The sequence below is a fragment of the Crotalus tigris genome, unplaced genomic scaffold, assembly GCF_016545835.1.
Source record: "Crotalus tigris isolate CLP2741 ecotype Arizona unplaced genomic scaffold, ASM1654583v1 scf7180000019031.1477733, whole genome shotgun sequence".
In the NCBI taxonomy this organism is placed as follows: domain Eukaryota; kingdom Metazoa; phylum Chordata; class Lepidosauria; order Squamata; family Viperidae; genus Crotalus; species Crotalus tigris.
The window spans coordinates 773,193-795,566 of NW_024097335.1; the positions used below are offsets into that span (position 1 = coordinate 773,193).

The 22,374-nt window shown below is 42.4% G+C and overlaps 1 protein-coding gene across 10 annotated transcripts in view; it reads right to left on the reverse strand.

Annotated features, from left to right (window-relative positions):
• LOC120314980 (disks large homolog 2-like) overlaps window positions 1-22,374 on the reverse strand; it is an 899,194-nt gene that overhangs the window by 734,838 nt on the left and 141,982 nt on the right. For all 10 annotated transcript variants that reach the window (XM_039358594.1, XM_039358591.1, XM_039358596.1 and 7 more), the window contains one exon: window positions 5,740-5,832. In XM_039358594.1, the coding sequence (XP_039214528.1) occupies window positions 5,740-5,832 (93 nt within the window). The remainder of the gene's footprint in view (window positions 1-5,739; window positions 5,833-22,374) is intronic.

The window sequence follows — 22,374 nt, forward strand, 5'->3', positions numbered from 1 at the left end:
GAATGCCAAGCTTCAAGAATTCTATAGCATTTTTGGACTTGGCGTGGATGCTCCGTTTCCCAGGAACCCAAAGATGGAACACATCCATCCCAACTGCCAACAATCTAATGTTTCTCTTTCCCATCCTAGCTATTGTTTTCTTAATTGGAGCTTTGGAAACATTTCCACCGAGAAAACAGTGCCCAGAAAGAAGTCCTGTTTTTCTCACACAACATCTGCTTTTTTAGGAAGGAATACATTTTTTTTTTTTTTGCCAAATGCCTATTTTTATCCAGCCAAGCGACATCGGTGCAGTCCAAGGCCTGTTCCCTATCTGAACACTTCCTGGGTGCAGATTTGCTCAGAGCAATGACCAGCATCTGCCACCAAAATTATGCAAATGACTAAAAAAAAAATCCTTAGCATCTTCCCTTTTTAGTTCATATGTTACAAATATAAGGAGTTTGCTATCTCATTCAATATGATTGGGTGCCTTTTTAAGTGGACCCACAGTTACGATTGTGATTAGGCGCTTTTGCCTCGCATTTTATGCCTACAATTGTTATGACCCATAAAGATGCCACTGCTTTTCTTTCATTATTATGTGCCCTCTTAGTATAATAGAAACCAAGCAGAAGCAGATCAATTGTGCATGGAGTATCCGTTCCTACAGCAGGGATGGAAAATGAAATTGCAAAGCGATCTCCCCCCAAAATAATACTGGACAAAGCATGGCCTTTTCCCAAAGCGGCTCTCAGCAATGAAGCAACATTACCTTCCCCTAATTCCACCTTAATTTTCTTCTGCTCTTCTCATCAAAGGAAGCTGACATCATTATCCGAACTGTCTTACATGTAGGCTTTTTAAAGTCATTTGCATCTACTTGCATTTGCATGCTTTCAAACTGCTAGGCTAGCAGGAGTTGAGGCAAGTAATGGGAGCTCACCTTGTCACATAATGCTCGGGTCTCAAACACAGCCCTTCAGCTTTCCAGAGGACAAGGCTCAGCATCTTTTAACTGTTGAGCCATTGTGCCCCTCCTTGAAGTCCCCACTGTATTAATAACACATACATTTTTCAAATAATAGCAATTCATTGTCCAGGTATTTTCTTAGCAATGACATTTCTTTGTCATTGTTTCATCTGATTTTTTTTCTTTATTTTTCTTTATTTCCCAGCCTATGGATTTTTCTGGTGGTCTCCTATCCTGACACTAACCAACTCTAACCACACGTACCATTTCTGGAGTAGCTGAAGTAGGCTAATGTTGTTGTAACTGACATTGAAGTGTTGCCAGAGATTTTATCATGCAGTAACATTCTGTACACAAATAATTTGCGTTTTCCATAGTGATATTTTTAAAGCAAAGATAATATTTTTGGTCACCACATCACCGAAAAGATGTTGACAGTTTGGAAAAAATTCAGAGAAGAGCAGCTAAGATGATCGATGGCCTAGAGACTAAAACATACGAAGAACGGCTGCGGGACTTGGATTTGGCTAGTCTAAAGAAAAGAAGAAATAGGGGAGACATGATAGCAGTGTTCCAGTTTTTGAGGGGCTGCCACAAGGCAGAAGGGGACAGGTTGTTCACCAGAGCACAAGAGGAAAGGACGAGAAACAATGGTTGGAAACTGATCAAAAAGAGAAGCAACCTGGAATTAAGAAGAAACTTCCTGACAGTGAGGACAATCAACCAGTGGAACAAATAGTGGGCACTCCATCACTGGAGATTTTTTTTTTTTTTATTAAAAAGTTTTATAAATTTTACAGAAAATAAAAGACAATACAAAAACAAAAAACAACATATACAAATAAAAACAAACATTACCCAACAAAAAACCCCTTCCCCCACCCCTACCCAAACCCCCCCTTCCCCCCCCCCAGGGCCTCCCAGAGCAGAATATAGGCTTAATTAAAAAAAGTTAAAAAAATTTATATTTATAAAAAAAAGAATATAAAATAGAAAATATATATATATATAAAGTTAAAAATTATGAAAAAACTATATAGTATTTTTATATCAAATTTAAATTGTATGAATTTTATCCATTTATCCCAAACAGCAAGAAATTTCTCTTGCGTTTGACCCTTTAAGAAAGCCGAAATCTTTGCCATTTCCGCCAAATGAGACACTTTAAGAAACCATTCCTGCAATGTAGGCAAAGATTCCTTCTTCCAATATTGTCCTACTAACAGCCTCGCAGCTGTAATCAAATTTAACATCAATATAACCTCCTTTGTATCACAATCAATAACTATACCTAACAAAAATAATTGTGGAGTAAATTTTACCCTCCTTTTAAAAATTCTCTGGATATTCCACCATATCTTAATCCAGAATGCTTTTATCTCTCTGCACGACCACCACTGGAGATTTTTAAGAAGAGACTGGACAGCCACTTGTCTGAGATGGTATAGGTGCTCTTGCTTCAGCAGGGGGCTGGACTAGAAGACCTTCAAGGTCCCTTCTATTCTATTCTATTCTGTTCTACCTTGAGATGATTTATAAGCATTTCAACCCACCGGCTTCTATTTTCTTTCCTTGTGACTTAAATATTCCTTTTATGGATATTACAATATACATCATATTTTTCTTTTATTCTGAAAGGAGCCAAGAAGAGGGAAAAAAGGACCGGGAAGTCAAAACTCATTTACAGCACTTAAGAAAGAACTGAAATAAAAAAATTTTAGCCAACTCTAAACCTATAAAAATATTACATGTTGCATTAATGGAAAACTTTAGTTTTTAACTTCACCCTGGCTAGAAAACTAGTCTTTATTACAGAAGAAGAACTGTGACAATAAGAAGTAGTGTTATTAACCTATACGTCCATTCACCTTCACTGCTGAGATATACACAGTTACAATGATCATTACTATGTCAATATAAAAGTAATTATGTCTCCCTGAGCATTCTGTCTTCATGACCACTTATCTGGAAACTGCCCATTATTTGCTAATAGAGGCAAACAGAGTTCTAAAGAGAAAAAACAACTGCAAAATGATACTGTCCATACATTAGTTTTTGCCTTGAGAAAAGCACTGATTCAAGCAATTCAGGACCTCATCCTGCTAACTCAAAGCATAAGGAGGAGGAGGAGGAGGGGAGAGGAGAAGAAAGGAGGGGAGAGGGGGGAAAGGAGGGGGGAGAGGAGAGGAGGGGAGGGGAGAAGAGAGGAGGGGAGGGGAGGGGGGAAAGGAGAAGAAAGGAGGGAGAGGGGATAGGAGGGAAAGGAGAGAGAAAAGGAGGGGAGAGGAGAGAGAAGAGAACAGAGGAGAAAGGAAGGGAGAGGAGAAAGGAGGGGAGGGGAGGGGGATGGAGAAGAGAGGAGGGGAGGGGAGGGGGAAGGAGAAGAGAGGAGGGGAGAGAGGAGAGGAAAGGAGAGAAAAAAGGAGGGGAGGGGAGAGAGAGGAGAAGAGAGGAGAAAGGGGAGAGAGGAGAGGAGGGGATAGGAGGGGAAAGGAGAGAAAAAAGGAGGGGAGAGGAGAGAGAGGAGAGGAGAGGAGAAGAGAGGGGAGGGGAGGGGAAAGGAGGGGAGAGGGGAGAGAGGAGAGGAGGGGAGGGGATAGGAGGGAAAGGAGAGAAAAAAGGGGAGAGGAAAGAGAGGAGAGGAGAAAGGAGGGAAGGGGAAAGGAGAAGAGAGGAGGGGAGAGGGGAGGGGAGAGAGGGGAGGGGATAGGAGGGGAGGGGATAGGAGGGAAAGGAGAGAGAAAAGGAGGGAAGAGGAGAGAGAGGAGAAGAGAGGAGAGGAGAAAGGAGGGGAGGGGAGGAGGAAAGAGAGGAAAGATGGGAGAGGAGAGAGAGGAAAATAAAGAGAAAAAGAAAGAGAAAGAGAAGATTTGTAGCTCAGATTGGAACCATAAGGTTCTTAGTGCCCTCCGAACTTGGCTGTTTTCTTGCAGAAGTTTCATTACCCAACTAGGTAACATCATCTTATAGATGTTTCATTGCCCAAGTGGAGAACATCATCAGTTCTGATGGTGTTATTTAGCAGGGTAATGAAACATCTGCAAGAAAACAACCCAGCTCAGAGAGCCACAAGGAACTCAAAGCATGTCCACTTCTACCCTTCCACTGAGAAGATATCTTCTCCTCACACAAAGCCTCTGTGCGGGTCAGGAAGACACAATATGGCCACAATAGGGCATACAGTAACAAACTAGCTCCACTGTGGCAAAGGAATATGACAAGTCTGTATATTCTCCCTTTAATTATTCCTTCAATTTATATTGTGAATATATATTAAGGCAGGGGTCCCCAACCCCCGGACCATGGACCAGTACCGGGCCGTGGCATGCCAGCAACTGGTCCGCACAAACAAGCAAAGATCCATCCGTGGGGTGCAGGCAGCACACAAAACCACGCACCCTCCGGTCCATGGAAAATCCTCTCTCCATGGAACCGGTCCCTGGTGCCCAAAAGGTTGGGGACCTCTGTATTAACGGGAAAATGCAGTGGTGGGATTCAGCCGGTTCGCACCACTTTGGCAGAAGCAGTAGCTAATTTTTTGTTGCCCAGGCCCAGAATGGACTTCCGGAAGTGGCATCCACACAGAGAATCGGTAGTTCACATGTTTGAATCCCACCAGTGGGAAAATGGAAGGGAAGATAAGCATTTCTCCTCTCATCAATTGCCACTCCCTAATCCCCTTCTCTTTAGAAGGCCAGATCCTGAAGTTGAAACTCAAGTACTTTGGCCACCTAATGAGAAGGAAGGACTCACTGGAGAAGAGCCTAATGCTGGGAAAGATTGAGGGCAATAGAAGAAGGGGACGACAGAGAATGAGGTGGCTGGATGGAGTCACTGAAGCAGTAGGCGTGAGCTTAAATGGACTCCAGAAGATGGTAGAGGACAGGAAGACCTGGAGGAACGTTGTCCATGGGGTCGCGATGGGTCGGACACAACTTCGCAACTAACAACAACAATCCCCTTCTCCCTATAGGTACCTCTGCTCAACCAGCCATTCCTGAAGTGATTTAGAATCTCAATATTCATTATTGTAAAAACGGTTGCATAGCATCGAAAAGATGCTATGAATTGCTAGGGGAGGAATAACTGAAGATATAACAGAGCAAAGAAGAAACCTAATATAGGTAGTCCTCAACTTACAATCGTTCATTTAATGACTGTTTGAAGTTACACCACTGAAAAATGTGACTTACAATATGATTGTTTCTCATAGTTACAAGCGTTGCAGCATCCCCATGGTTATGTGATCAAAATTCAGACGCTTGGTAACTGACTCACATTTATGACGGCTGCAGTCTCCCGGGGTCACGTGATCCCTCTTGCAACCTTCTGACAAGCAAAATGAATGGGGGAGCTGGATTCACTTAACAACCGTGTTACTAACTTCACAACTGCAGTGATTCACTTAACATCTGTGGCAAGAAAGGTTGTAAAATGGGGCAAAACTCACTGAACAAATTGTGGTTGTAAGTCAAGGACCGCCTGTGTAAGCAAAGAAAGAAATTATAAATTGTCTCAGACATTTAGGCTGGGGTGTTTGGTCAGCCCCATTGCGTGATTGGTCGGTTAATTGCTGCTTCATATTGACTGAAAGTTGGAATAATCTATTTCGACCTTTGGCCTATGATGTATTGATTGACTACGATCCTATGTGTTTTTTTAAAAAAAAAATAGAGTTATTTTCTTTTCTGCTTTTAGTTTCTTGTCAGACACCCAGTAGCAAGAAAGCCAGCTGTGTAAATATCTTACATAAATACACGAAAATAAATTTTTCCCCAACAGCTTACCTTTGCAACGTTCTCTGTGGAACAGTGATCTGGTTTCCCCTTCTCCCGATGTCCACCTGCCTCTGATTTGTCAGACGGATCTGAAACTGCCGTCTAGAAAAGAAAGACAGGTGCCTGTCAAAGAGTATCCACCAAACACTCTTCCCAACAACCAGATTCACTTTTCCTACAAAACGATGTTCCGTTTTAATTCTGTTAAACGGAATTAAATTAGTCATAGCAGATTAAATTATTCATAACAGAATAACAGAATACCAGAGTTGGAAGGGACCTTGGAGATGGTAATAATAATAATCATCATCATCATCATCATCATCAAACATCCACATCTGCCTATCCCAAGTCCTTGGTAAGGACTCGATAGGTAGACAAAATGCCAAATTCAGTCTGAACATCTGGCTGACTGTGCGATGATTCATAATAATAATAATAATGATGATGATGATAATAATGATAATCAGTAAGTGCCGCCTATGCAAAGAAGCTGAAGAAACAGTGGACCACTTGGTAAGCTGTTGCAAGAAGATTGCACAAACTAATTACAAGCAGCGGCATGACAAAGTAGCAACAATGGTGCATTGGAAGATCTGCAAAAAATATCATTTGCCTATAAGCAAAAACTGGTGGGATCATTAAATAGAGAAAGTCATAGAAAATGATAAAATTAAACTGCTCTGGGACTTCAGAATTCAAACAGACAAGCACCTGCAACATAACACCCAGACTTAACAATTGTCGATAAGAAAGACAAAAAAGTCTGGATAGTGGACGTGGCAATGCCTGGAGATAGCAGAATAGACGAGAAAGAACTGGAGAAGATAACAAAATACAAAGACCTACAAATAGAAATAGAAAGACTGTGGCAAAAGCAAGCAAGGGTAGTACCAATAGTCATAGGCTCCTTGGGTGCAATCCCAAAACAACTGGAGCACCACTTTAACACCATTGGCATTGACAAATTCGCTATTAGTCAATTGCAAAAGGCGGCCTTATTAGGAACTGCTTCCATCCTGCGACGATATCTGTAATACCATCAAACATCCACATCTGCCTCTCCCAGGTCCTGGTAAGGACTCGATAGGTAGACAAAATGCCAAATCCAGTCTGAACATCTGGCTGACTGTGCGATGATCCATAATAATAATAATAATAATGATAATAATAATGATAATAATAAAGTTGGACAGGACCTTGGAGGTCATCTAGTCCAACCCCGTGCTCAGGCAGGAAACCCTGTACCATTTTGGACAAATGGCTGTCCAGTCTCTTCTTAAAAACTTCCAGTATTGGAGCATTCACCGCTTCTGGAGGCAGGTTGTTCCAATGGTTAATTGTTCTAACTGTCAGGAAGTTTCTCCTTAGTTCTAGGTTGCTTCTCTTCTTGATTAGTTTCCATCCATTGCTTCTTGTCCTGCCTTCATACATCTTGGAGAATAGCTTGACTCCCTCTTCTTTGTGGCAGCCCCTGAGATATTGGAACATATCATGTCCCCCTCGTCCTTCTCTTCATTAAACTAGACATACCCAATTCCAGCAACTGTTCCTTATATGCTTTAGCCTCCAGTCCTCTGATCATCTTTGTTGCTCTTCTCTGCACTCTTTCTAGAGTCTCAACATTTTTTTTACATCGTGGTGACCAAAACTGGATGCAGTATTCCAAGTGTGGCCTTACCAAGGCATTGTAAAGTGGTATTAATAGTTCATGTGATCTATATTCTATCCCTCTGTTAATGCAGCCCAGCACTGTGTTGGCCTTTTTGGCAGCTGCAGCACACTGCTGGCTCATATTTAGGTGATTGTCCATTAGGATTCCGAGGTCCCTCTCACAGTTACTACTATTGAGTAAGGTACCTCCTATACTATACTTGTAGGTCTTCTAGTCCACCCCCTCCTCAAGCACGAGACGCTACCATTTCAGACAAATGGTTGTCCAGTCTCTCCTAAAAATTCTCCAGGGATGAAGCACCCCCAACTATTGGTGGCAAGCCGTTCCATTGATTAATTGTCAGGAAATTCCTCCTTTATTCCAGGTTGCTTCTCTCCTGGATTAGTTTCCATCCATTGCTTCTTGTCCTGCCTTCGGGTGCTTTGGAGAATATTTCTTTGCCCTCTTTCAACCAATAACCATCTTGCAAGGATACATAATGCAAACTGTTTATTCAGTGCATTACTATAAACAGCCACAATATGGCATTTCCTGGGAATAATTCCATTTACTACCCTGCCTGTAGTGTTAACAGCCATCCTTAGAAAACAGTTGTCCTTGTTTTGAAAATTCAGTGGATGGGCTTTCGAGTAGTAAACCAACATATTAAATCAAGTCACATTTTTATTATGGCCATAAGGCCCACAGTCAGACACAAAACGAAACAAATGAAAATGAATATATAAACTAAAAGAATATATGTGCGCTAAAAGAAAGGATATCAATACAATTCTACAGCCACACACACAAAAAATGGATGACAGAAACAGAGGAACGGAACTGGGCGACCTCCCAAGGATATATCTGAACATGATCTGATTCAATTCGATTTAATATAAGGAATATGTTATATTTTCTAGTAATATCTCAGGGAAATCTGTGCCCTGATATATTGATGCTGATTTTTTTTTCTTTATAGGAAGTCCTCGACTTACGACAACTGAACCCAAAAATTCCTGTTGCTAAGTGAAGCTTTTAAAATGAATGATTAAAAAAAGGGTTTTTTTTTCCTGTAAAAATTTGAAAGAATACAGGTAGTCCTCAACTAATAATCACAACAGAGCCCAAAATTTCTGTTGCTGAATGAGACCTTCGTTAAGTGAAGTTTGTCCCATTTTACGACCTTTCTTGCCACAGTTGTTAAGTGAATCGCTGTGCTGTTAAGTTAGTAACACGGTTGTTAAGTGAATCTGGCTTCCCTCCATTGACTTTGCTTATAAGAAGGTCGCAAAAGTGGATCACATGACCCCTGGAACTCTGCAACCGTCATAAATGTGAGTCAGTTGCCAAGCGTCTGGATTTTTTTTTTTTATAAAAATATTTTTTATTGAATAACAAAAATTAAAAACATTGAGCATGGTAAATCAGATTTGACATACATCACAGTTCATATTCACAATTAACTACTAATATAAGAAAAAAAAACTTTACAATAACATCACTCTAATCTCAATCTTAACTTATCTCATTACAATGACTTCCATATTTTTTCCCTCACCATCTATAAAATTTACTCCAAATTTGGTAAAAATCCGTTTCATCCTGATTTTTGAGTCTCTTAGTTAACCTATCTACTTCTGCACAGTGCATAATTTTATGAATTAAGATTTCCTCACTAGGTATAGCCGTAGCTTTCCAATTTTGAGTGAATACAATTCTTGCCGCTGTAACCACATGAGTAAATAAATATATATCTTCTTTACTAACATTATTTTCAAGAATTCCTAACAACAATGTCTCAGGCTTATACTGGATGTTTTGCATACTCATTTCTGTTACCCATTCCCAAACCATACGCCAATATCTCTGTGCTTCCTTACATAGCCACCAAACATGAAAGCGTCTGGATTTTGATGACGTGACCCTAGGGGGATGCTGCAACGGTCGTAAGTGTGAAAAAAGGTCATGTCACTTTTTTGGGTGCCATTGTAAGTGAATGGTCACTAAATGAACTGTTGTAAGTCAACAACTACCTGTATTTGGGAGAGCTCCCTAATTAGGACATTTAAATACCATTGCTTTGGGTGAGAAAATAACAATAATAACAACAACAACAAAGTTGGAAGGGACCTTGGAGGTCATCTAGTCCAACCCCCTGCTCAGGTAGGAAACCCTATACCAGGGGTATCAAACTGCCAGCCCGCGGGATGGATGCATCATAGCGAAACTGCGTCCACCCCATTGCCGGCAATGGCAAAAAAGTCACAACACGTCACGACACGTCACGAGTTTGACACCCCTGCCCTGTACCATTTCAGACAAATGGCTGTCCAGTCTCTTCTTAAAAACTTCCAATGTTGGAGCATTCACTGCTTCTGGAGGCAGGTTGTTCCACTGGTTAATTGTTCCAACTGTCAAGATTAATTGTTCTAACTGTTAGTTTTGGGTTGCTTCTCTCCTTGATGAGTTTCCATCTGTTGCTTCTTATCCTGCCTTCAGGTGCTTTGGAGAATAGCTTGACTCCCTCTTCTTTGGGGCAGCCCCTGAGATACTGGAACACTGCAATCATGTCAGTGGTAATCCTTCTCTTACCTCATGTAACCGTGAAACCTAAAAGTTATTTTAACAGTCTCCATCTCATACCCAGCCACTGCTAAAATACATTTTCAGTTGTTGATGACATACTGTACGACTGCTGTGTTCTCAGATAGCTCTCTAATCAGAATTACCATGTTCCTCCTGCTTTTTAATTACTGAATCTTAGGCTAGTGCATAGTTCATGGTTCCAGCACCCAATAAATAAAATATGGTATTTAATCACTGGCACAGCAAAGGGAGGAATTAACCCATGATGCAAAGGGAAGAGAGCTATTTATGTGATCCTACTACCAGCCAGCAAAAATGGGAATTGCAGTAAACCCAATTGATTAAATGTAAACAAAAATATAAAGAGAAAACATTATAAACTAACATCAAGAACATGGGAATGGTGAAGTCTGAAAAATAGTCCAAAGGAATTTCTTAGTGTAGCACCCACAACGTCTGAAGACAAGCTCTTCCACTGGTTAATTGTCCTCACTGTTATAAAGTTTCTCCTTAATTCCAGGTTGGTTCTCTCCTTGATTGGTTCCCATCCATTGTTTCTTGTCCTGCCCTCTGGTGCTTTGGAGAATAAGTTGACCCCCCCCCTCTTCTTTGTGGCAGCCCCTCAAATACTGGAATACTGTTATTATGTCACCCCTAGTCCTTCTTTTCTCTAGACTGGCCATAACCAAGCCCTGCAGTCATTCTTCATATGTTTTAGTCTCCGGGCTTTTAATCATCTTAGTTGCTCTTCTTTTTCCAAAGTCTCGACATCTGTTTTGTCATGTGGTGACCAAAACTGGACACAGTATTCCAGGTGTGGTCTTACTAAAGATTTAGTTTAAAGCAGTGGTTCTCAACCTTTTTAATGCTGTGACCCCCAACCGATCGTAAATCGAGGACTACTCAACTGGTCGTAAGTCAAGGACTACTCAACTGGTGCAGCATCGTTTGCAGAATGGGACTTTTGGCGGGCTCAGCAGGGCAGAGACAGCCTGGACAATTCCTATTGGCTTTTGAAAGCCAATAGAATTAGACTCTATTCAAGAGAGTCTATTCTATTGGCTTTCAAAAGCCAATAGAATAAAAGGGAGTAGCACAGCTAAGGAAAAGGGGGAAAAAAATGGTGGACTGCGTTGTTTGGCGACCCCTATGAAATAGTCATTTGACCCCAAATGGGGTCCCGACCCACAGGTTGAGAACCACTGGTTTAAAGGACTGTAACATTCACCTAGATGTCTGGTAGGCATTAATGGAAGTTAGGAGCCATGTACGTCCTTGTTGCCTTCCTTTGCTGAACACAAATTTAAAATACTGCTCCCCAATCTCCCTATCTTTATGGGGCCTTCTACCACTTCCCCCCCCCAAATCATAGTGTCCATCTCCATAATCGTTTGAAGAAATTATCACCATTTTCTCAAGTTCAACTGATATTATGACATACGTGAATAAAGCGGCGAAATGTATTTCATCTCGATGATTGCGATAAAAGAATTACAAATGTTCAATCTCATAATGCCATTTGCAGACAGTAATTGAGAGCGTTATGCATTTTACAGCTCATAAAACATCCGGATGGGCTGACAATATATGTTCAAAACCTTCCACAGAAAAGGAACAGTATCTTCTGAATCCAGAACGCCCACGTTTTGAATCAGCCCAGGTTTTAACCCTCTTATAATCTTCATGCACTTAACAGAAAAACCCTGTTCCATTCTTTGCTCACCTTGAAGGAACTGTAAACACTGTCTGAATATATTTTTGCTTTGTTACACAAGATCTGAACATGGATAAATTCCCTCCAAAAATGTTGAGCGAACAGTAATATGGCTTTCTGGACATTCACATCTTATGATGAATCCGATGAAAGTTTTATAACTAACCAAACCTAGAGCTTGGATCTAGCATGAGTAGCAATAGCACTTAGACATATATACCACTTCACAATGCTTTAAAGCCCCCTCTAAGCAGTTTACAGAGTCAGCCTATTGCCCCCTACAATCTGGGTCCTCATTTTACAGACCTCGAAAGAATAGAAGGCTGAGTCAACCTTGAGCCGGTCAGGATCGAACTGCTGGCAGTGAGCAGTGAATTAGCCTGCAATACTGCATTTCAACCACTGTGCCACAGGAAAGAAGGAAGGAAGAAGGAGAGAAGGAAAGAAAGAAGGATGGAAGGAGAGAGAAAGAAAGAGAGAGAGAGAGGAAGAAAGAAGGAAAGAAAGAACAATAGCAGACTTATATACCACTTCATAGTGCTTTACAGACCTCTCTAAGCGGTTTACAGAGTCAGCATATTGCCCCCAACAATCTGGGTCCTCATTTTACCGACCTCGGAAGGATGGAAGGCTGAGTCAACCATGAGCCGGTCAGGATCAAACTCCTGGCAGTGAGCAGTGAGTTAGCCTGCAATACTGTTTTTCAAACACTGTGCCATAGGAAGGAAGGAAGGAAGGGAGGGAGGGGAAGGAAGGAAGGAAGGAAGGAAGGAAGGAAGGAAGGAAGGAAGGAAGGAAGGAAGGAAGGAAGGAAGGAGAGAGAGAGAAAGAAAGAAAGAGAGAGAGAGAGAGAGAGAGAAAGAAAGAAAGAAAGAAAGAAAGAAAGAAAGAAAGAAAGAAAGAAAGAAAGAAAGAAAGAAAGAAAGCACTAGCAGACATATACTGCTTCACAGTGCTTTACAGCCCTCTCTAAGCGGTTTACAGAATCAGCATGTTGCCCCCAACAATCTGGGTGCTCATTTTACTGACCTCGGAAGGGCTGAGTCAACCCTGCTGAGTAGCAGGTAAAATTTTGTCCTCAGTTCCCAAGATGGTAAAGGTAGTCTTCGACTTACAATCACAATTTCTGTTGCTAAGTGAGGCAGTTGTTAAGTGAATTTTGCTCCATTTTACGACCTTTCTTGGCATAGTTGTTAAGTGAATCACCGCAGCTCTGAAGTTAGTAACACGGTTGTGAAGTGAATCTGGCTTCCCCCATTGACTTTGCTGGTCAGAAGGTCGCAAAAGGGGATCATGTGACCCCAAGGCACTCCATCCATCATAAATACCTGCCAGTTGTCGAGCCTCTGAAGTTTGGTCACATGACCACAGGGATGCTGCAATGGCTGTAAGTATGAAAAATGGTTTTAACTCACTTTTTTTCACTGCGGTTGTTATTCTGAATTGTCACTAAAAGAACTGTTGTAAGTCGAGGACTACCTGTAGTTGGCTTAAGAGCATGGAGATCCAGTTCCCTTGAGAAGTCAGTAGAGGTAGTCCTCGACTTACAACCATTCGTTTAGTGACTGTTCGAAGTGACAACGGCACTCAAACAAAGTAACTTACAACCATAACTCGCACGTACAAGCACCACAGCATCCCAACAATCATTGATCAAAATCTGGGCACTTAACCACCAGCAAAAACATTGGAAGTCTTTAAGAAGAGACTGGACAGCCATTTGTCTGAAATGGTATAGGGTTTCCTGCCTGAGCAGGGGGGTTGGACTAGGTCAGAGGTCACCAACCTTTGTCAGTTGGCGGACCGGAGAAAAAAGGGAGGGGGAAGCATTTCACATGCATGTGAGAGCACACATGCGCATGGGGCCGCAAGCACACATGTGCCACAGATGGGGCGGGGCTAGTGCCTGCGTGATACTCACTAGCCCTGCCCCATTCTTGAGTGGTGCAGTGCATTCTTTCTGCGCCCCATGGCATGGTGGCAGCTGTTTTTGCGCCTTGAAGCACGGTGGTGCCCCGTTTTTGTACCCCATGGTGCGTCGGTGCCCCGTTTTTGCACCCCACGGTACGGTGGCATCCATTTTTGTACCTTGCAGCACTGCGGTGGCTCCATTTTTGTGCGCTGTGGCACGGCGGCGTCCCATTTTCACACCCTGAGGCGCAGCAGCAGCCCGTTTTTGCACTCTGTGGCATGGTGTCCTGTTTTTGTGCCCCGTAGCACTAGCACAAGTGAGAGGTTTTAGCACACTGGCCAGTGGGTCCCATGGCTCAGTGGCCAGGAGGCCACGGCCCACTACCAGGCTGCGGCCCACAGGTTGGGGACCCCTGAACAAGATGACCTCCAAGGTACCTTCCAACTATTATTATGGATCATCGCACAGTCAGCCAGATGTTCAGACTGGATTTGGCATTTTGTCTACCTATCGAGTCCTTACCCAGGACCTGGGATAGGCAGGTGTGGATGTTTGATGGTATTACAGGTATCGTCGCAGGATGGAAGCAGTTCCTAGTAAGGCCGCCTTTTGCAATTGACTAATAGCAAATTTGTCAATGCCAATGGTGTTCAAGTGGTGCTCCAGTTGTTTTGGGATTGCACCCAAGGAGCCTATGACTATTGGTACTACCCTTGCTTGCTTTTGCCACAGTCTTTCTATTTCTATTTGTAGGTCTTTGTATTTTGTTATCTTCTCCAGTTCTTTCTTTCTATTCTGCTGTCTCCAGGCACTGCCACGTCCACTATCCAGACTTTTTTGTCTTTCTTATCGACAATTGTTAAGTCTGGGGTGTTATGTTGCAGGTGCTTGTCTGTTTGAATTCTGAAGTCCCAGAGCAGTTTAATTTTATCATTTTCTATGACTTTCTCTATTTTATGATCCCACCAGTTTTTGCTTACAGGCAAATGATATTTTTTGCAGATCTTCCAGTGCACCATTGTAATAATAATAATGATGATGATGATGATGATGATGCAGTGATTCACTTAACAAACCTGGCCAAAAACAAGGTCATAATATTGGCCGTGACTGCCTTAACAACTGCCTTGCTTAGCAACAAATATTCTCGTCTCAGTTGCGATCGTAACTTGAAGATTACCTGTAAATACTTAGAGAAATTGAAGGAAAGAGGAAAGGACAAGGTGAATGGAGTAAATGACAGCAGCAATCAATGAATGCCCCATTGAGAAATCCGAAAGGCCAAATTGAACCCAGTTTATGCTGGAAAGAATTGACCCACATCGTCTCTTAAGAGTTAACAGTCTTGATGACATTCAATTAATCAGTCCGTCAATGACATATTTATTTTGGTTTGGGTCATTGATGGATTGATGAGTGTCATCAAGACTGTTAATTACTTTGGTTTGAAATTCCTGCCCTACAAACCTCTAGTTCTCAAGATATCCCCCACAGTCCCTGCTTAGCTTTCTAGGGATCATGGGAGGTCACCCCCCCCTAACATAATAAGCTATAAATCATAGTTAATTACAGCAGCTGGTTTGTGCTTCATAGTAAGCCAAAATCAAACAAGCTAAACAGGTGAATCCATTCAATCGCTGCTTTTCTTTGTGTGGCCATTTTATAAATTTGTGCCAGTGAAATGTCTGTCAAAACAAATATCTGAAGCCCCAAATACCAAAACACCAGGTGGAACCAAAGGAAACCATCCTCAAACCATCCTCACCCTGTCAAACCATGGTCAGAAAGCAATTCAATAGCTGCTTGTTGTTCTTGGTCGGTCAAGAGACTCAAACACAGAGGAACAAAGGCAAATTTTCAAGTTTTATGGCTCCCTTTCTAAATAAAAAGCTCTAATATGGTCAGGCAAAGTTTCAGTTCCAGAAGAATCACGATCATCCCCCTCCCTCCAACCTCACTACAGGTCATCCTCAACTTACAACCATTCATTTAGTGACTGTTCGAACTTGCAACACTGAAAAAGTGACTTACGACCATTTTTCACCCCTGCAACTGTTGCAGCATCCCCATGGTCGCCTCATCCGAATTCAGATGCTTGGCAACCGACTCAGATTTATGACGGTTGCAGTGTCCCGTGGTCATGTGATCCCCTTTTGTGACCCTCTGACAAGCAAAGTCAATGGGGAAGCCAGATTCACTTAACAACCGTGTTACTAACTTAACAACTGCAATGATTCACTTAACAACTGTGGCAAGAAAGGTCATAAATGGGGCAAAATTCACTTAACAACTGTCTCGCTTAGGAACAGAAATTCTGGGCTCCACTGCGGTTGTAAGCTGAGGACCCTATATTTTTCAGGGCCATTGTAACTTTGAACGGTCACTAAATGAAAGGTTGTAAGTTGAGGATCACCTGTAGCAAGGGAAATCCATTCCACCCCAATTCCAAACTAAAAAATTGCCATAAAACCTCAACCTCTGACAAAGACTCAATCCAAGTGCCATCCATACCTTATCCTTTGGACTTTATGACAGTCATTTCATATACTCTAACAATACACTTTTTACAACACTGAAAGGACAACTCACATAAAAAGAGGGGAAACTCCACGCCCTTCTAGCACTGATGATATTATCTAGCTGGGTTATAAAATGTCTACAAGAAAACAACCAAGCTTAGAAAATAAACTTTTTGGTTTTGTTTTATTTCAAGCTGCAATATACTTGCAGGTTTCCACTGCAGGAGTTTTTTGTTTGTTGGTTTTCGGGGGCTTATTTGGGGAAGGGGTGCATTTGAGTCAGGGATGACTTCTGGGTGACTAATAACAACAACAATAACAACAAATAACAATAATAATAATGAGGTCATCTAGTCCAACTCCCTGCTCAGGCAGGAAACCCTATACCATTTCAGACAAATGGCTGTCCAGTCTCTTCTTAAAAACTTCCAGTGATGGAGCATTCACAGCTTCTGGAGGCAGGTTGTTCCACTGGTTAATTGTTCTCACTGTCAGAAAATTTCTCCTTAGTTCTAAGTTGCTTCTCTCCTTAATTAATTTCCATCCGTTGCTTCTTGTCCTGCTTTTAGGCGCTTTGGAGAACAGTTTGACTCCCTCTTCTTTGGGGCAGCCCCTGAAATATTGGAAGACTACTATCATGTCCCCCCTTGTCCTTCTCTTCATTAAACTAGACATACCCAATTCTAGCAACCGTTCCTTATAAGTTTTAGCCTCCAGTCCCCTAATCATCTTTGTTGTTCTTTTCTGTACTCTTTCTAGAGTCTCAACATCTTTTTTACAGCGCAGTGACCAAAACTGGATGCAGTATTCCAAGTGTGGCCTTACCAAGGCATTGTAAAGTGGTATTAACCCTTCACGTGATCTTGATTCTGTCCCTCTGTTAATTGAGCCTAGTACTGTGTTGGCCTTTTTGGCAGCTGCAGCACACGGCTGGCTCATATTTAATTAGACTTTTACAGTTTTCTTGCCGAGATTCTAATAATGGCCATGCCTTCTTTCTAAGGCTCAGAGAGGTGACTGGCCTAAGGTTACTCAGTTGGCATTGTGTCTATGGTAGGCTTAGAATTCATGACTTCCTGTCTTCCATCCTTGTGCTTTAACCACTACACCAAACTGCATCTCTCCATAAGAGTTACAGCACGCAAAACATTAACTGAGTTAATCTAACCATTTTTCCTCATTTTATTCCTTGCCGCAGGCAGGCATCGATTAAAAATGTGCATATATTTAATAGATGAACATATTTGCACAGATCACCCAGTAAACATTTTGATCTTTAGTAACACATTACAAAATAGATCTTTCTAGAATGCAGTCTATCATGTTGTTTTCCGTTGTCATCACAAATCTGTGAATGAATCTATCTGCCTTATAATCAGAGATTCTGAGAACTGGGAAATACTGTCTTCTATTAAATTAACTGCTTTGATTATACCGATCGTTAAACCTTTTAAAATAGCTGCAGGCAAACGAACAAAATGCATAATCGCATATGACTTGATTGCTAATTTCACAATGTGGTAATACAAATTAATTAATTTAGCAGTAGGAAAAGGGGACGAAACTAGACAAACTAACAAACTAATTATATACTATCATAATATGACAAGTTAATTCTTGGAGCATTATAGACTTAGTATGAGTACAAGTAGTTCCTGACTTACAACCACAATTGAGCTAATTTCTGTTGCTAAGCAATTAAGTGATTTTTGCCCCATTTTACAACATTTCTTGCCACAGTTGTTAAGTGAATTCCTGCACTGCTAAGAGAATCTGACTTCCCCATTGACTTTGCTTGTCAGAAGGTCGCAAAAAAGGGGATCATGTGACTGTGGGGCACTGCAATCGTCATAAATATGAGTCAGTTGCCTAGTGTCTGGATTTAATAATACTAATAATGACAATAATGACAATGACAATAATAATAATGACAACAACAACAACAACAACAATAATAGTAGTAATAATAATAATAAAGTTGGAAGGGACCTTGGAGGTCATCTAGTCCAACCCCCTGCTCAGGCAGGAAACCCTCTACCATTTCAGACAAATGGCTGTTCAGTTTCTTCTTTAAAACTTCCAGTGTTGGAGCATTCACTGCTTCTGGAGGCAGGTTATTCCACTGGTTAATTGGTCTAACTGTCAGGAAATTTCTCCTTAGTTCTAGGTTGCTTCTCTCTTTGGTTAGTTTCCAAACTAACCAAATTTTGGTCATGTGATCATGGGGATGATGCAACGGTCATTTTAAGTGTGAAAAATGGTTATCGGTCACTTTTTCCAGTGCCGTCGTAACTGCAAACGTTCACTAAACAAACTGTTGTAAGTCAAGGACTAGGGTCAATAAATATATTAAATGCCAACCATTTCTGGTTTGGTCAGAACAGACTGGATTGGAAGGGACTTGGAGACAGAAAAATATGCAAGAGGAAAGATAGTTAAAGCTGATCAAACTATTCCTAGTCTTGACCTTAGCTGAGATGTTTCTGCCTGAGGCCAAAATGATGCCCTATGACAGTGGTGGCGAATCTATGGCACGCGTGCCAGAGGCGGCACACAGAGCCCTCTCTGTGGGCATGCGCGCCATGCCCCAGAGATGGCAACCATCCCTCTTCAACCAGTCGCCTGCTAACTCGCCGAGGTCCCACGTGGCTGGTTGCATCCCGGCATGGCTGGTTTCCCTCCCCCCTGTCCTGTCCCTCCTGGCCTCGCATGCTCTCCTTTTACCGGGCACGACCCATTTCGTCGCCTCCTCAGCTCCCGTCCAACTCAGAGGCGGCTTCTCTAAACTGCTGGCGGCGGGCTGCGGAGTCCCAGAGTGTACCGGTCGAGGGGCTGGCAGGCTGTGGTTGCTGACGGACACATTGGCCCCCATGCGCTCGCTGGCCTTTGTGTGAGGGGGGCGATGGTGTCAGGCAGCAACTGCCCCAGCCCCTGCCTCACCTCGCCCTGTGACAATGGCACCCCCACCCTGCCCCTCACCTTGCCTCATCCCGCAGGACGAGCCTCCTGCCCACCGCCCTACCTGCCAGAGACCCCCTAGATCTCCCCCAACCCTGCCAGGCCCCCACAGGCATCCCTCCCCATGAGTAACATTGAGGTGACCACGCCCACCTTGGCCATGCCCATCCAGTGGGCCACGCCCACCTGGCACCCAGCGATAAATAAGTGGGTTTGGGGTTGCAGTTTGGGCACTCGGTCTCTAAAAGGTTCGCCATCACTGCCCTATGAACCCATTAGATCTGAATTGATAAGTAAATTTGATTGCAATATAAGCAATGTAAGAAAGAAGCAGTTTGGTAGAGTAGTTAAGGCACCAAGCTAGAAACCAGGAGACCATGTCAGGAGCAAGGAACCAAGAACGACAAGTGAAATTGGTCAGAGTAGTTTCTTTATGACGAATGAAGACGAATATACGTCTTCATTCCCTGGATGTTGCAGGATCCAGTCTGAGTCGGCCACTGGGACCAGGGGTTTTGTCTTCTGCTGGGGGCCATCTTCAGGGAACTTCTGTCTAGCAGAGTGTGTGCTTTGGGCTGTTCTGAGTGTGACATTTATATGGTGCCTGGTTGTGTGTGGCTTTTCACATGTTGATTGGGGTGTGTGCTGATGGCTGGCTTTTAAGTCATTAGCTGTCAGTTTGCTTGTGCTGCCCATCCCTCGCCTTCTAAGCACTTGATAGGCTGCTGGCAAATCAGCACTTCTGTTGACTGACAAGGGGCCCGTTTGCCAGGCTTCAGTCACTTCCCTAGCTGTTTTTGTACCTGCTCATCCAACAATCTTATAGCTGTAAAATTGAATATATGGTTTCTTTACTGCTGGTCACCCACAGATAAAATATTGCCAGACTAAAGCACACTCTGCATTGCTGTCAGATAGATCCCATGAAGGCTTATGGAGGATCTCTTTTGAGCCTCTTTCTGCAAACCAGGGATTCAAGGCTGATCTGCCTCTTAGTATCTTGGGAAAGAGTGCCTGCCTCCTCCCTCAGCACCTGAATCCACCATAGACCGTGAGTTCTAGTCCCACATTAGGCGCAAAGCCAACAGGGTGACCTTGGACTGAATGTCTGTGGTCCTTATCTATTAACACAATGTTTGGTTGAGTGGCTAGTACCTGCCTGTCTGTCAGGATTTTGACTTGATTTGATATGTCACATTGCGATGATCAACAACAGACACACAGATACACATCTCTCTCTCTCTCTCTCTCTCTCTCTCTCTCTCTCTCTCTCTCTCTCTCTCTCTCTATATATATATATATATATATATATATATATATATATTTTCTGAGGTTTTCGCGGGTGTTTGTATGTAGGTCTTTGGTTGTTCGGGTTTTCTCCCGCGTAAAATTGGAAGTGTCTTGGTGACGTTTCGATGAAGTCCCATTCGTCATCTTCAGGCTGCTCGAAGCACGAAGCTGAAAACACCAGCCTGAAGATGATGAATGGGACTTCGTCGAAACGTCGCCAAGACACTTCCAATTTTACGCGGGAGAAAACCCGAACAACCAAAGACCTACATATATATATATATATATGTATATATCTTACATCTGGAATACTGCATCCAGTTTTGGTCACCACACTATAAGAAGATGTTGAGACTTCGGAAAAAGTGCAGAGAAGAGCAACTAAGATGATTAAAGGCCTGGAGACTAAAACATATGAAGAACGGTTGCAGGAATTGGGTATGGCCAGCCTAGAGAAAAGAAGGACTAGGGGTGACATGATAGCAGTATTCCAGTATTTGAGGGGCTGCCACAAGGAAGAGGGAGGGTCAACCTATTTTCCAAAGCACCAGAGGGTAAGACAAGAAACAATGGGTGGAAACTAATCAAGGAGAGAACCTAGAACTACTGTAAGGAGAAACTTCCTAACAGTGAGGACAATTAACCAGTGGAACGGCTTGGCTTCAGAAATTGCTGCTGCTTCATCTTTTTTATAATTAGTTTTATTCATTTATAACATAAAATGTGAAAATACAAAAGCAAATAGTAGGGGACAACAATAGAAAAAGAGAAAACAAAAAAGGGATGAAGAAAGGAGGGAAAGAAACAAAAGGAAATTGTAGCTGCTTCATCTGTGGAGGCCTTTAAGAGGAGACTGGACAGCCACTTGTCTGAAATGGCATAGGGTCTCCTGCTTGAGCAGGGGGCTGGACTAGAAGACCTTCAAAGTCCCTTTCAACTCTATTATATCTCCACCTCCATCTCCATCTCCAGTGCTGCATTCTGGACCAAGAGATATGCAGAACATTTACTCTAGCCAATCCAATATTTATTACATCTAAAGTTATTTAAATAAGAAATGTTACTTTAATTGCAGTTTTATTGCTTTAAACTACCCTGAGTGCCGTCAGGGGTTGGGTAGTGGTATAAATCTAAAATTAGCAACTCTGCATTCTCTAAAGCAGTCTCCTTTGACCTAAGGAACTTCCAGATGTATGGCAATATTCTAAGAATTCCCCAGCCATTGCTGAGAACCCATACGGAAGCTGACCAACTGTAAGAAATAGATTTATTTCAATTAGCATGAAGTTTTGTCCAACGCGCTCTTTCCCCACACATTTGCAAAAATTGCTTTGCTGATGACTATAGTACATTGCAATAAAAAGTGCCCAGTGGCCCGCTCCATTTATGCCTCTACCAGCAGAAGGATGCTACCGGTTTGACTGGAAGCAAACTGAACAGATTGCTCAGCCTGTTGCTGTGTGAAATAAATCCCTTAATTCAGAACAGAATTTTAAATAAGGAATGAAATTAGAAGCTGAGCTAATAGACAGAGCAGCAAGAAGAGTTGACATCCAATGAAGAGCACAGAGAGGGTGCCAACAAAAATTTTGGAGGGAGACAATAACAGCGGGGGAGGCTGAACGTGCGTGATGAGGGCAAGCAATGGGATTTGAGTAGAACTGTACCCACTAATTGCAACTCAAATAGAAAAGGAATGTGTGAATTCATGAATTATCCCCAACATGTGTAGTTTTAAGAACTAGAGATCTATAAAAACCAATCAGGTATAGATAGTCCTCAACTTACAACAGTTCATTTAGTGACCGTTCAAAGTTACAACAGCACTGAAAAAAGTGACATAACCATTTTTCACGCTTACGACCATTGCAGCTTCCTCCATGATCACGTGATCAAAATTCAGACCGTCGGCAACTGACTCATACTTATGACTGTTGCAGTGTCCTGGAACCTTCTGCGACAAGCAAAGTCAATGGGGGGGGGAGCCAGGTTCACTTAACAACCATGATTC